This window comes from Prunus avium, chromosome 4 (assembly GCF_965620075.1).
Source record: "Prunus avium chromosome 4, drPruAviu1.hap1.1, whole genome shotgun sequence".
Taxonomy (NCBI): domain Eukaryota; kingdom Viridiplantae; phylum Streptophyta; class Magnoliopsida; order Rosales; family Rosaceae; genus Prunus; species Prunus avium.
In genome coordinates, this window is record NC_142287.1 from 37,702,358 (window position 1) to 37,717,042 (window position 14,685).

General features: G+C 39.0%; 3 protein-coding genes and 2 pseudogenes across 3 annotated transcripts; 4 read left to right on the plus strand and 1 right to left on the minus strand.

The window, feature by feature from the left end:
- Window positions 1-47: 47 nt before the first annotated feature.
- LOC110771645 (tonoplast dicarboxylate transporter-like) lies at window positions 48-2,737 on the plus strand. The gene is made up of 6 exons (XM_021975980.2): window positions 48-723; window positions 810-1,287; window positions 1,539-1,582; window positions 1,675-1,770; window positions 1,864-2,377; window positions 2,485-2,737. Exons 1-6 carry the CDS (start codon window positions 187-189, stop codon window positions 2,520-2,522), a joined length of 1,707 nt encoding a protein of 568 aa, XP_021831672.2. The 5' UTR covers window positions 48-186; the 3' UTR covers window positions 2,523-2,737.
- On the minus strand, window positions 2,707-6,470 carry LOC110771644 (disease resistance RPP13-like protein 4). The gene is made up of 2 exons (XM_021975978.2): window positions 5,958-6,470; window positions 2,707-5,725 (listed from the first exon to the last, which is right to left on the minus strand). The coding sequence occupies exon 2, from the start codon at window positions 5,700-5,702 to the stop codon at window positions 3,183-3,185; it is 2,520 nt and encodes an 839-aa protein (XP_021831670.1). The 5' UTR covers window positions 5,703-5,725; window positions 5,958-6,470; the 3' UTR covers window positions 2,707-3,182.
- Window positions 6,471-8,195: 1,725 nt separating this feature from the next.
- On the plus strand, window positions 8,196-8,585 carry LOC110771663 (cysteine proteinase inhibitor 1-like). The gene has a single exon (XM_021976003.1). The coding sequence runs from the start codon at window positions 8,196-8,198 to the stop codon at window positions 8,583-8,585; it is 390 nt and encodes a 129-aa protein (XP_021831695.1).
- Window positions 8,586-9,531: 946 nt separating this feature from the next.
- On the plus strand, window positions 9,532-9,921 carry LOC110771664 (cysteine proteinase inhibitor 1 pseudogene; annotated as a pseudogene).
- A 1,668-nt stretch (window positions 9,922-11,589) lies between these two features.
- LOC110771665 (cysteine proteinase inhibitor 1 pseudogene) lies at window positions 11,590-11,996 on the plus strand (annotated as a pseudogene).
- Window positions 11,997-14,685: the final 2,689 nt, after the last annotated feature.

Sequence of the window (14,685 nt, forward strand, 5' to 3'; positions counted from 1 at the left end):
CAAGAATATGAGAAAAACTTGTCTATACCCGGGCGTCTCACATTTAGTATATAATGTGAGTGGCGTATGGGCTATATGTGTGAGACGTCCGTTTTTTTCTCCAAGAATACGGGGAATGCAAGAGAGGAGCGGCAATAACGCGCCCCTACTCCCATGCTACATGATTGGATGACCCTTAGCAAATAAATGACATTTAGTGTCAAATTGCCGATTAATGAACACAAAAATGGAACATTAGAAAGAAAAAGTGAATTTGAATTTGAATTTGCTCACACTCTAATATCAACAAGAAATCAAATGGATATTCCCCCCTCCAATGACCCCAAAACCCCACTTCTCCCACTTGATGATCCAAACCAAAGGTCACAGATAAAATTCTCTTCATCATTGAAATCCATTCTAACATCCAATAACTTCAACATCCTGCTAGGGCCTCTTTTGAGCACCATTATATGTCTCCATGTCAACCTAGATGGCTCCCTCACCACCAGCCGCAACATGCTGGCAGTGCTTGCATGGATTTTTGCTTGGTGGCTCACAGAGGCCGTGCCCATGCCAATTACCTCCATGTCCCCGCTCTTCCTCTTCCCGCTCTTTGGCATTGCCTCTGCTGATGATGTTGCCCACTCTTACATGAACGATGTCATTGCCCTTGTTCTTGGAAGCTTCATATTGGCTCTTGCCGTCGAGCATTATAATATACACAAAAGATTGGCCTTGAATGTGAGTTATCTTCTAGTTTTGGTTATCTCACAACAATTAACGCACATTGCATATAAATTTTGAATCTTTTATTTATTTATTTATAGATAACCCTGGTGTTCTGCGGAGATCCCCTGAATCCGCCATTGCTGCTGCTGGGGATATGTGGGACCGCAGCCTTCGTGAGCATGTGGATGCACAACGTGGCGACGGCGGTGATGATGATGCCCGTCGCCACCGGCATCCTTCGACGCTTTCCGACAGGCCCCAATCAGTCCGTCGTTGTGGGCAAGTTTTGCAGAGCTGTGGTTCTTGGCGTGTTATACTCCATAACCATAGGAGGCATGAGCACTCTCACGGGGACAGGTGTCAATCTCATATTGGTTGGGATGTGGCAGAGCTATTTCCCAGAGGCAGCTCCAGTCACCTTCAGCACCTGGTTCTTGTTTGCTTTCCCTTCGGCTCTGTTGATGTTCTTGGCTTTGTGGGCTTTATTGTGCTGCTTGTATTGCTCCAGGAGTTCAGGCCAGGCTCTCTCTGTTTATTTCGACAAAGCCCATTTGAAGGAGGAGCTCGAAATGTTAGGTAGGTAGGTGAGGGGAGCACCTCAATTTGTCATATTTTTTTCAATGAATTGGTCCTACTATCTTTCTGCTCTCTTTTTTTTGTTTGGTAATAGTTGTGAAAAACCCAACATGCCAGAATAGGCTAACACATTTGAACTGGTGTGTGAATTATTGAACTAATGTTCACTATCCAATTTTAGGCACTAGACAACACCTTGTAGCTAATTGTATTTCCAAATCAACTTATTAGTGTTGATGCGGCACGGGCAGGTCCAATGGCTTATGCTGAGAAGATGGTGTTGGCTTTGTTTTCGGTGCGTTGCCACTTAGTTTTGCATAGTTCTTCTGAGTGTGTTGGAATGTGGATATGTCTTCCAATTCTTATGACAAGAAGAGTTTTGTGCAGATGCTGATAGTTGTGTGGATGACCAGAAGCATAACAGAGGATATTCCTGGCTGGGGAGTCCTCTTCAAGGGCCTTGCCGGAGACGGAACTGTCAGTGTGAGTATTGGCCCTTCACATTGCTTAAGATTAACAGAGGCCTTCCCTTTTGTAGTTGGATCAGATTTTGAAGTGTGACTTGAAACCATGTAGGTTATGATTGCAACTTTGCTGTTTATAGTTCCTAGCAAAAAGCAAAAGGGTCAGAAGTTGATGGACTGGGACAAATGCAAGAAGCTACCCTGGAACATCATATTGTTATTAGGTGCTGGTTTAGCCATCGCTGACGGGGTTCGATCTAGTGGCCTTGCAGATATATTATCAGAAAGCTTAGATTTCTTGGAGGCAGTCCCATATTTAGCCATGACACCGGCTGTCTGTCTCTTCAGTAGTACCATCACTGAGTTAATCACATCAAACAATGCCACTGCGACGCTTATTGTTCCTCTCCTGATTCAAATAGCAAAAACTACGCATGTGCATCCACTCCTTCTCATGATTCCAGGAGGCATTGGGGCTCAATTTGCTTTCTTGTTTCCAACAGCAACCCCTTCGAATACCGTAGGGTTTGCAACTGGCCACATTGAAATCCAAGATATGATTAAGATTGGCTTGCCATTAAAGATTGCTGGAATTGCTGTGCTGTCCCTTTTGATGCCTACACTTGGTAACATTTCGTTTCTTATCTCTTATCAGCTATCTTTGACTAATTTTCTGTAGTTGTTGTACATGATTTTGTAATGATATGTGATGACTGAGTTTTGGCTATTGCAGGAGTTTATGTATTTAGGACTGGCGAACAAGTTCAATGACTTGAAAAGCTCAAAATGCTAGATTGTCTTGCGAAGTTTCAGGGTATAACAAAAAGCATTATATATTTCATCAGCACTAGTTGTCTACTTTAATTTTGTATCCTTGATGTCAGATTCAGCTTTGACAGATGTAAACATCAAGTAGGCATATGTTATACAAATTTTTGTAACTTTGTGCATAATGTACAGAAATCATCTTCAACTTCAGCATAGAATCCTTATTAGTACAACAGTGCAATTTACAATCTTGTGTTATGAATCGAATGAAAAACTCGTATTACAGATGCGTTCAAGATGGAATGCACGCCATTTTGAATAACATACAAATTCATCATCCTTGCAGGACATGACCAAGTAAATAGAAAGCACATACCTTGTAATTTAAAAATACTGCACTCTGCACTCTTCCTCTCAACTAAAACAATAACAGAAAACGCTACACTCCAACAAGAATTATATGGTTATTGCTACAGCAAGAAACCAGAAGTATGTTAAACAACAGTCCTGGTTTCTTGATTTTTTCTCCAATAATGATGCATCAGTTTGTACTGCTGCAATAGTCCAGTATGAAGCCAGAATTATCTTCAAGTCACCAGTGATCAAATTTAAGCAATACCTCCAAATAGCAGGTGATTTGTCAATTCTCAGCAATCTGACACCTTAATCTTGATTCTTTCTCCAGATCCCGGATTCAATAACAGAGCACGGGAAATCTTTCAGCTTGTAGCAATGGCTAATCTCCATGTAGCGTAGTGCAGGCATATCCTTCTCCAAGTCCTTCCACTGTAAGTCTAGCTTCATCAAGTACTTCAAACACAGACCTTCGACTTTCCAAGCGGGGTGACCACTGCTTAGATTGACAAGGTCACTATTCTCAATACAAAGATACTTCAATCTAGAAAGCTGTTTGGGATTGACCCAGCTGGGGAGAGTTTCTCGTCGGTAATACCTCAGATACAGCTCTTGGAGGCTTGGAGGAGGGGTCAGCTTATCTAGCATTTCGAAAACATCTTTCTCTCTACAATCTTCTGCATCGATAGCTAGAACCTTGAGCATTTTAAGCTGAGATAAGACATCAAGTTCATTGTCTGTGATTTCGGCGACATCACTTATATGCATTCGCAGTACTCTTAGGTGGATCAGGTCCTTAATCTCAAGAAGCTGGAAACATTGCTTTCTATGCTGATTCACAACCTTGAATCCGGAGAGTTCTTGAAGATAAGACAGCCTTCCTAATCCCTGAGGCAAGTACTGGATGGGACACCCCACAAGGTCCAAGATAATCAGCTTCTTCAAATTAGCGATTGATGGGTGTATCTTTTCTAGATGGCTGCACCCATTTAAAATCAACAGTTGGAGGTTGAGGAGTTTATGAATTGAGGATGGCACTTCTTTTAGGGCTTGAATACCACTCAAGTTCAAAGATGCTAGGCGCTTAAGGGAACTGATCCAGTTGAAGAGATCCTTTACACAAGTCTCATCCACTGTGCAGTTTGATAAATCCAACATTCTCAGGGATCGCAGAAACCCCGAAATCCTGTCAAACTCAAATCGGCGGCTTGACATCAGTAACATTGCCCTGAGCTTTGAACTATATTTCAACGATTTTTCATCCATTTCATCAATAAAACTTAACCACCGAGAATTTGCTGTCAACTTCTGCCTGCTTTGTTCGTTGAAACTGCAAAACTCCTCCTCCTCCGCAATCATGATTATCATTTCTCTCACCATATCATGTATCTTGCACTTATAGACTCTCCCATCAAAGCCTCGCTGCTGCACGATTTCAACCAGGCATCTGCTGATAAGTTCTGCAAGATATTCATATCCCACTTCTACTGCTGTTTTTGAGCCTTTGCCCTGAACCAGGCCCTCTCCCACCCACCAGTGAATTAACTGATCGGCACTTATCTCAGCGTCTTCACGGTAGATGGAGAAACACAACATGCATTGTTTCAGAAAAGGCGGGAGTTCATCATAGCTCAACCGCAAAGAAGCCATAACTGAACTAGCTTTTCCCTCTGTTGTTAAGGCATGAAAACTTTCAAGAATGTCTCTCCACTGGGAAGGGGAGTTGATCTTTGATGCCAATAAGGATCCTATGGTCTTGATTGCTAGTGGCAGTCCGCCGCATTTCTTCAAGAGTTCCTTTCCAAGATTTTCAAACTGGTCATCCGGGCATATTCCCCTGCTTGAAGAAAATGCAAACTTGGAGAACAAAGACCAGCTTTCATCATCGTTAAGAGTATTGGGACGGTGAATTCGCAAGCTCTCAACTCCCATACTAATTGCGACATCTTCATTTCTAGTTGTAATTATGATGCAGCTGTTTTGTTCTGGTAAAACAGAACACAGGTTAGTCCACCAGTCCACCTCTGTGTGACTCCACACATCATCCATAACAATGAGGCATCTCTTCCCTTTAAGTCCTCCCTGAATTTTCCTCAAAATCTGAGTAAGACCAAAACCAGAGACATTTTCTTCTAACCTTTCCAGGATGCTCCTCATGATCCGCTCGGCGCTGAAAGACTGCGAAACACACACCCAGATCATCTTGTCAAAGTGGGCTAATACTTTCACATCATGAAAGATTTTCTGGGAAATGGTAGTTTTGCCTAAGCCCCCCATTCCCACAATGCCTATGCGGTGAAGCGGTTTGGTGGTGTCAAACATCCAACCCTTTATCTTTTCGACATCTTCATCCAATCCAATGGTGTCAGTTGGGTTCCAGTCCTGTGACATAATTCCCCTAACTTGGTATGAATCATCTGCATGGATGCTATCCGGAGCCTTCAAAAACCTGCCCAATGTCTTCTCTATCTCCTTCATATGCCGATTAATGTCTCTCAGCTTCTTGCCCGTACGATGATAGAAGAATGGATCGTGAAGCAAGTTAACGGCCCAGGATGCATCTTTCCTATATTCATCTCTGACCAAGCAATCTGTGAGTACATCATCAGCTTTATAAATCACTTCCTTCAAATTTGACAAGCCTGCCCTGACAGTTTCGTTCTTGTGATTGAGATTCTCTGTGTCTGCAAGTAAAGCCCTGGCAAGATCAAGCCCTGTCTTCATCTGCTTAAACTGGCCGCTAAACTCAAGCGAAAATTGAGCTTGGTTCACAAGAGCTTTGAACACTTGTTCCGTCAGCGTTTGGATCATAGAATCCACTATTAGCATCTCTTCTACTCTTGTCTCTGAAACTGCATGCATATAGTATTTTTGGTCGAGAAAGTTTTGTAAATTATCTAGTCAATGGTAACCTTAATGATATTAACACCATGATCATGAACAATCAAATAGCCACAAACAAGTTATTGGTTTTTTCGTGCATATATTGTAGGAATCAGTCAATCGATGAATTGGGCAGAAACAGGGGAACGTACGACTGGTTTTACCGAGTAAAAAAATAATTCATAAATCATTTAGCTTTACCTGAAAAGAGTAAAGGCCCAGCGCGGTTGATTCTTGCAGGATGAAGGACTTGAATGAGAGTTGGAACTTGAAATATCCAGCTGAAAAATACTTAAATTTTGATTATGAACAAGATGAGACTTCTTCCCTGCAATATAAATATCAATTTCATCTTCCTTAATTCATATTTCATAGTAGAGAGAATAAATTCCCGTAAGAAACCCTAGAAACACCAATAGAGAATAAATTCCCCTATCTATCAGCACAATTAAAGTCGCCGCTGCTTTTCGGCCAGGTGTAAGTGCTTGAAGCCGAGTTGTCTTATTCAGAGTAAGGTTTTGAATGCTTGTCATCCTAATGCTGGGCTGGTCAGTAGCTGTAAAAGGCTTATGAATTTAAGCTTCAACATATTTCTAGAAGAAAGGAATGATGTAGCTGATGGGTTGGCTACTTGCGGTCACAATTTGGCTATTTTGAGGAGACTCCTGCCTGGTTTGGATATTTGTTGCTTTAATGATTCCTTGGGGGACAATGCTTGGCTCCTGATGTATCAGGAGCCGCTCCTCCTCAACAATGATGTGGTCTTTTTAAAAAATAACACGTGTTTTTTTTTTTTTTCTTTTTTTAAATTTGTTTCCCTCTCTCTTCTCACCCACTCTCCTCTCCTCCCCCAACTCTCTCTTCTCTCATCCCCCGTCTCTCTCTCTCTTTCTCTGCAACTCTTTAGAAGAAATTTTCAGCCCCTTTCTCTTTCCATCGATGTTCCTCCATTATCATCACCTAAACACTATGTATTGATTTCTCTCACACTATGTATTGATTTCTCTCATTTTTAATTTTTAATTTTATTGATGAGTTTTGGAAATTTTGGGAATGGTGAAAGAAAGAGATGGAGAGATGGAGAGATGAGAGAAGAGAGAGCTGGGGGAGGAGAGGAGAGAAGAGAGAGAGATGCGAAGATGAAAGAAGAGAGAGTTGGGGGAGGAGAGGAGAGTGGGTGAGAAGAGAGAGAGGAAGAGTCAGTGAAACAAATAAAATAAAAGGGGTTGAAAATTTCTTTTACAGAGTTGCAGAGGAAGAGAGAGAGACGGGGAGATGAGAGAAGAGAGAGGGAAACAAATTAAAAAAAGAAAAAAAAGAAACACGTGTCATTTTTTTAAAAGACTACATCATTTTTCAGGAGGAGTGGCTCCTGATACATTGGACCCAAGCATTGTCCTTCATTGGGAGCTGTAAAGGCCCGTCTGATTAATACTAAATAGTTGTTGTGTTGGTAGTGTCCGGGGGTTTTCACCTTTTTATATCATTTTTGCCTTAAAAAAACAACAAAAGTCGATGCTGCTTTTCAACTTTTTCTTCGGGGTGCGGTCCCATAATCCACTTTCTTTACATTTCATTTTACATGTAGGGACGGACGGGACAACATGTCCAGAGCATCAACGTCATCTTCGGATTTAAACAAACAAAGCCGAAGACGAAGAAGAAGACATTTCTCTACTCAGTTAGTACAGTACCCCCTACCCTAGCATGAACGGATTCGCAGATGAATTAATTATTAATTAGCATGACATTGACTTGCGTACATAACTATGGTTGCTAGGAAGAAAAACTTGCATAACCGAGCTCGCACTGTTTTATACTCTTTTTTTATTTCTTCCTATAATGACGTCTCTCATCTCATCATATACTGACGTCCATTCCATGCATGTTTTTTTATTAATTAATTCTTCTGTTTGTTTTTTAATTCCAAGTATTATTATTGGCGGTGTCCATGCACAAAGGGAGAAGAGAACCAACCAAGAAGAAGTTGGTGTTTGAGTCAAGCGTGGTCTGCCAAATACATATGACAAGAGCAATTAAAAAATATCAAAGAGGAAAACTAATTAAACTCTCAAATAACAGTAACAATTAAAGGAACGAAACGACTTCAAACAAGTAAAAAATTTCACTATTTACAATTCATATAAAGAAGAAACTGTCCATCATCAGCCTTCCCTAAATAAACAAGAAACTGAATTACTCCCCGTCGTAACTCAATACATCCAATTTCCACAAATTTTGGACCTCAAATTTCTGACTTCATCTCCAAATTATGCCATAAATTTCTGTAACCTTCCATTTACATTTTTGTCCACGTCCAACTTAAGCACCAACCCACCAATATATATAACGGAAGGAACCAACGTAACTTGTCCATCCCTCGACTGAGACTCAACTCAAACCAAGAAAAAAGAGAAAAAGAAAGCGCGCGGACTGAAGATGCGTTCTCACTGGCTCCTCCTAGCACTGATTGGCCTCCTCCTTCCTCTGATGCTGGTGGCTGCTACTCCTCCGTGGCCTATGCCCGGCGGTTTTAAGCCCATACCCAAAGAGAACATCGGCGACCCTCGTCTGAAGTTGATGGCAGAGTTCGCGGTGTCCATGTACAATATTCTGCGAACCCACAAGAAGTTGGTGGTTGAGAGGGTCATCCGTGGAGACACCCAGATAGTCGCGGGCCAGAACTATCAGCTTGTCGTTTTGGCCAAGGATGGATTGTTGCCTAACACCACCGCAGGTTTCAATCATGCCCATTATGAGCTTAGTGTGTGTGAGCAGTCTTGGAAGGATCTTTGGAAATTGAACTCTTTTCGTCAACTTTACAATTAACCAATTAATAATGTATTTAGTGTCTTTAAACTCCTTAGTTATAACTAGCCTCACGCGCTTCCGAGCTTGCGAGAGGTATTTTTTTTAAATTTTAAAATTTATTTTAGAATTAAAAAAGATAATGGGTAGTTGTGTTCCATAAAAATAGGATCCATTATTTGATTTTTCTTTTAATTTTAATTTTATTTAAATATGAAAAAGTGTGAATTTACCATATTATCCTCATTTAATTAATAAATTGAATTCTTAATATTTGCATTAACTAAGGGCATATTTGGGGTTTTTGAATGTTTCACCATTCTCTGCCTTTTGCTTTATATACATAGATAAAAGACCCCACTGTATTGACATTGAGGGATATCATATATATGTGGTGATACGTATGCGTATCAAATAATGGTACTTCTGAATTTTCTTGAATTTTAATTTTTGTTTCTTGTTTCAATATTTTAAGGTTATTTTAATTTTTGAATTTTTTAAGGTTATTTTGTTCGTGATTTGAAAATTAATAATGTATGTGAATCTCCATTATAAAGGTAATTACCTAAACCCTAGAATTCTAAAAACTATTTCATGTGTGAGAATTGGATAATAATTGAATTCAAGGAAGGAAATCGTTTCCTCCTCCTCTTAAATGGAAAAAGAAAAGGAAAAAAATATTTACAGATTTTGTAGAATCACGGGCTCCATTCAAAGGTAATTGCGAATAAACGTGATGGGGTGATATCAAATATATATGGGATGATTTCCTAAAAATTATGAAAAAGATTGTAAGAAAGTCACAGAAAAGTCTTTACCTTCCGGTCCAAGTTCCACTCACCGCCTCTCTATGTATATATATCCAGTCCAGCCCTCGAATGCATGCAGGTCACTTCACTTGTGGATCCGAAGAAGCCAGTCGAGAAAACCCTTCAAAATAATCAAAGAAATGAATCAAACGGTCACAATGCGTTCAAACTGCCTCCTTGCACTCGTGGCCCTGGTTCTTGCTCTGGTGGCCTGTGCCGCAGACGGACGGGACGTGAAGGTAGACGGTTGGCAGCCCGTAGGGGACCTGAGCGACCCCCACTTGGTAGAGATAGCAAAGTTTGCGCTGTCGGAGTTCAGCAAGCAATCGGAGCCGGTCCAGAACAAGTTGGTGTATTATAACATGGCCAAGGGCGAGACGATGGTCGTATCGGGCGTCAGATATCGGCTCGTCATTGGGGCCACCAACGAGACGATTCCTGACCCCCTCTTCTCCCTAAATTATTATGAGGGTGTTGTCTTGGAGAAGGCTTGGAAGCATTTTAGGCAATTGCTCTCCTTTGCAGCAATTCCTAAAGAAGGCAATTAATTTTAGGGATTCTTAAAATTTGCACGCATATATTCATGCCTACTACTTACTCTTGTCTTGTCTTCACTCTGTCTGTCTGTTAGGATGTTTTATTAATCAGTACAATTGTTGAATGGTTTAGTACGACGTTTTTCTTGTGTTTTATATTTTTTGTCTATTTTTTCGTGATTTGAAAGTCACATTCGCGTGCATGTCATCACTGACCTGATCTGATGGTTTTTTATGAAGACCTAATCTGATGGTTGCGTTGCTATTTCGATGGGAAAAGTCCTGTAAATTTTATGGATCAGCTATCTATCATCACCCTCCACCACCCCAAAACATCTGTTTCCCATTGTGAATGATATAATTGCGGTTTTTCGAAACCTAGCTTGACTGTTCAAAGTTGTATGAGAATATCACAAGCCCTTTAGCATGCAATTCCCTCCGCATGTTTACTTCATATATATATATATAGGAATGATGAAAATGTAAGTCACCCACACAAAATTAGGAATTCAACTTAAGATTTTGAAGGAATTAGACTCTTTGGTGGGAGGTGGTGTTCTAATTCCTGCATAACTAATTCATCAAGAATCTATATTTTTTACCCATTATATCATCACACAATTTTTAAAGTTTCAAATTTACCCTCCCCTTTAACCCAACAAATAATGGCATTTTAGCATTCAAAACTGGATTCAATTCCAATTCATATGAATTTAGTAAACAACTTATAAGGAATCAATACCATTCCTACCCCAATTCCAGATAGTTTAGTAAACAACTTCAATGAGAATTCAGATTCAAACTCCTCCTCAATTCAACTCTTCCTAAATACAATTATCCTCACCCGATTACGGATTAGTAAACATGACCTAAATGTCGCAAATAGATAACTTTAGCAATTAATACTTTAATAACAAACAATTTCTAAACTATTATCATCACCGCCATCCGAAAGGAATTTTATTGCATTGTAATTTTATAATATAATACATAATTATATTACGTTACTGATACTCGAGTATCATACAAAAATTTATCTCCTCATTAACTCTTTTCCCTCCCTTATCTCCTTAATTCGGCAAATTCTCCTTTTTGGTAAAGTTAATTAGTAAGGGTGATTTCATAATATGTCCTAGGGTACGTGATCCTCTTCCTTAGTAGTGAAATTTAGAAATACTTTGGCAAGGCCGAAAGTAACCTCCAAATGACCAGATTTGGACAATAATATTCAGGTTGAGAGAAATCATTTACCTTTGCTGCCACTCTCCATTATCCAACTAAGAACTATCGATTAAGGCTGGGCATGGTACGGTACGTTATTAAGCTCGTACCGCTATCGATACCGGAAATTGGAACTGGTATGATACAGTATGGGATTATCGTTTACCAAAGTTGGTACTATACCATACCATGCCAAATCGGTATCAGTGTGAAACAGTACCATTTCGGTACCAAAATGACACAACTCAAAAATCAACCAATTCAATATTCAACAGATTCATTCACCAAATAAGTGATGCCTTATAATAGATTCAACATATTTAATATCCATCAACAGATTCAATATCCAAATCAACCAAATCAATATCCATCCAACCCTTCATATTTCAAGCAAGTCACTTCAAGTGTGAATAGTAAAAAAAAACTTAATTAAATTTAGTAAACAAATCACCGGTCACGATGCGCCCTTACTGCCTCCTCGTACTCCTTGCCCTCGTCCTTCCTTTGGCTGTCGCCGCCGCCACAGGCCCACAGGGCACTCCGATCGACGATTGGCAGCCCATAAAGAACATCAGCGACCCCAAGGTGAAAGAGGCGGCGGAGTTCGCGATGTCCGAGTACGACAGGCAAGCCCAAGGCAATAGCAGGGACCCCAAGTTGGTGTTTGATAGTGTGGTCTGTGGCGAGCTCCAGGTCATACATGGCCTCTCAAATATAGGCTTGTCCTTTCGGGCAAGAATGAATCGTCAATGTCTAACCCCACCGCCACGGCCACCTCCGCTAAGTATGAGGCAGTTGTCTGGGACATGTTTTGGCAGCATCTTAAGAAGTTGATCTCCTTTCAACCATTGTCAGAAGTTAACTAATTTTTTTGGGGTCGTAGAAGATTATCACATTTCATTATAATAAACAAATACATATGGTGCTAATTAATACAAGTTCAATGCTTCATGTTCCTAATGGAAAACTCACCACAGGTAGAGAGGGCACTCCGATCGGCAGAGGCAGCGACAACGACATTTATGTTATTTTATGTTTTTGTTTGGGTTGGCTTTCTTTCAAACCTTAGTTGTGGGCTTGGGTTGGCTTTGTTTGGGTATATTATTTATTTGGCGTTGTAATAAGAGCATCAACTCTTTCAAGTGTGATGCATGTTTACGATTTCTCTACGGGAGACTTTGGGTTTATAGTTTACGTTATAGGTGTTGTACTTGACTTTTCTGACATGTGCTGGGCTGTTTTAAGTCATGTGCGGGTTTGAGTGGAGGTATACCATATGATGTGCGGGTTTGAGTGGAGGTATACCATATGAGTTTGATGTTGTTACTGGATCCTTTCGTTTTGGTTGTAACCCATTTGTGGGTAGTGGTTGTAACTGCTTTTGTGGGTTATTGTATTGGCCTTTATGGTTATTGTATTTGTATTACCCTTAGCGTAAATTAGGAATACAATCTTTATCTGGTTTGACCAAAAAAAACTACCAATTATGAGGCAATTATTGGCCTTCCATTATGTTGGGTGATTTCATTCCATATTAATTATAATTTTAGTTTCCTGCAATAGAAAATCATTTTATCCTCTTCCATAAATAGAGAAATTAAGAATCCCCATATACTATCAAAATTATCTCAGCTGTTTTAATTCAAATGTTCTTGACAATACTGAGGGGGTGGGTGGTGTTATTTTGTTATTGTTTCTTTTTATTTTTTTTAGTTAATTCTAATTTTTATTTTATTTTTTTGGGTATAATTTCTAATTTCCGTTTTGTGTCTTAAAAAGAAAAAATATAAATCTTCAAAGGCCAAGTGTTATGGTTTTATTCAGTTGCGGTTCTAGGATTCGAAAGCCGACCATGCAAAACTTATATACTAAACTCGACAGTATGAGTGAATTTCACTAATAAACATAAAAAGATACACATAGTGAGGGGGGCGTAATGAGCATTACCCTCAAATGCATCTATATCTACAAATACAAAAACAAATTTCTGAAATTTCTGAAACAATTGTCTTTGTGCAAGACAAAAAAAAATTATAGGTAGGCTTGGGGTTTGTGTGAGACAACAAAAAATTAATAACCATGAGTAGTGTAGGTAATATTTTTTTAACAAAAAGAGAGAAGGAAAAGGAAGAAAAAAGAAAGAGAGAGAGGAGGGAAGATAGAAGGAAAAGAAAGAAAGAAAAAAGGGAGAGAAGAGAGAAAGAAAATAACGGAAAAGAAAGAGAGAGATAGAGAGAGACAGAGACAGAGAGACAGAGGAGAGAAGAGGGAAGGAAAAGAAAGAAAAAAAGTTTGTATATGCTTAATTTAAGTGAGGGACATATGTAGTGTAGGTAAGAATTTTTTAACAAAAATTTGGGCAGGGCAAGAGCCTAGCGTGCCATAGGCTAGAAACGCCCCTGGTTTTATTGGTGAGTGTCAACACAAGATAGGAAAGAGCACTGATATTTCACGCCTCATTCTTATTTTCCTTCCTACCTTATCTTTAAAAAAATTAAGACAAATTTAGCCCTATATAAAATGACTTATAAGGACTTGTAGAAAAAAATATTTAATATTTAATATAAAGTTAAAAATGATTAACGTAAATGTAAAATGTAATATTAAATATTTTTTTTTTAAACTTTAACAAAAGGAAGAAACATCAAATCTATCAAACTCAAATCAAACAAGCTCACCGGATTTGGAAACATCCACCAAATTCAAACTTTTACTCTAAAAAAATATAAATAATACAAATAAGAATGGAAGAAAAACCAAGAAACCAGAGCAACTACCCAAAGTCCCAACTCACCCATTGTTGACAACAACTCTCTCTTCCACATCAAAATTCTCATTCTAATTTCTACCAAAACCAACTCCAGCCCCAGCCCCAACCAACCCATGCCCGACCCCTTCTCTCTCTCCCTGTCATCCCAAAACTTAACAAGACACCCATGGAAGTTTGGGAGAAGAAGTGGTTTGGGAGATGATGGTGATTGTGGTTGTTTGGGTATTGTGTTTATGAGGGAAGATTATGGTAGGGCTGGGTGGTTAGGGTGGATTAGTGGGGTTTTTTTAATAATTGATATTATCATTATAACTAGCCTCTACGCACGCGCTTGCGAGAGACATTTTTTTAGAAATTTTTTAATTTATTTTAGAATTAAAAAATATAATGGCTAGTTGTGTTCCATAAAAATAGGATCCATTATTTGATTTTTTTTATATATTTTTTTTTAATATGAAAAATTGTGAATTTACCATATTATCCTCATTTAATTAATAATTTTAATTCTTAATGTTTGCACTAATCATGACATTTTCTGGTATTTAGAATGTTTCACCATTCTCTGTCTTTTGCTATATATAGAAATTAAATTATATTTTAGAAATAATAATGGGTGGGAAGATAAGATGGGTGGGAAAATAGGATAGATATTGAAAATATCAACACTCAATAAGAAAATGTCTCGTGCTATAATCAACTAGCCTAATCCACATATGCTAACGGAATATTGAATTTAACGAAGATTAGTAAAGAGTTTGCACCTATCTTATCCTATGAATCTATAA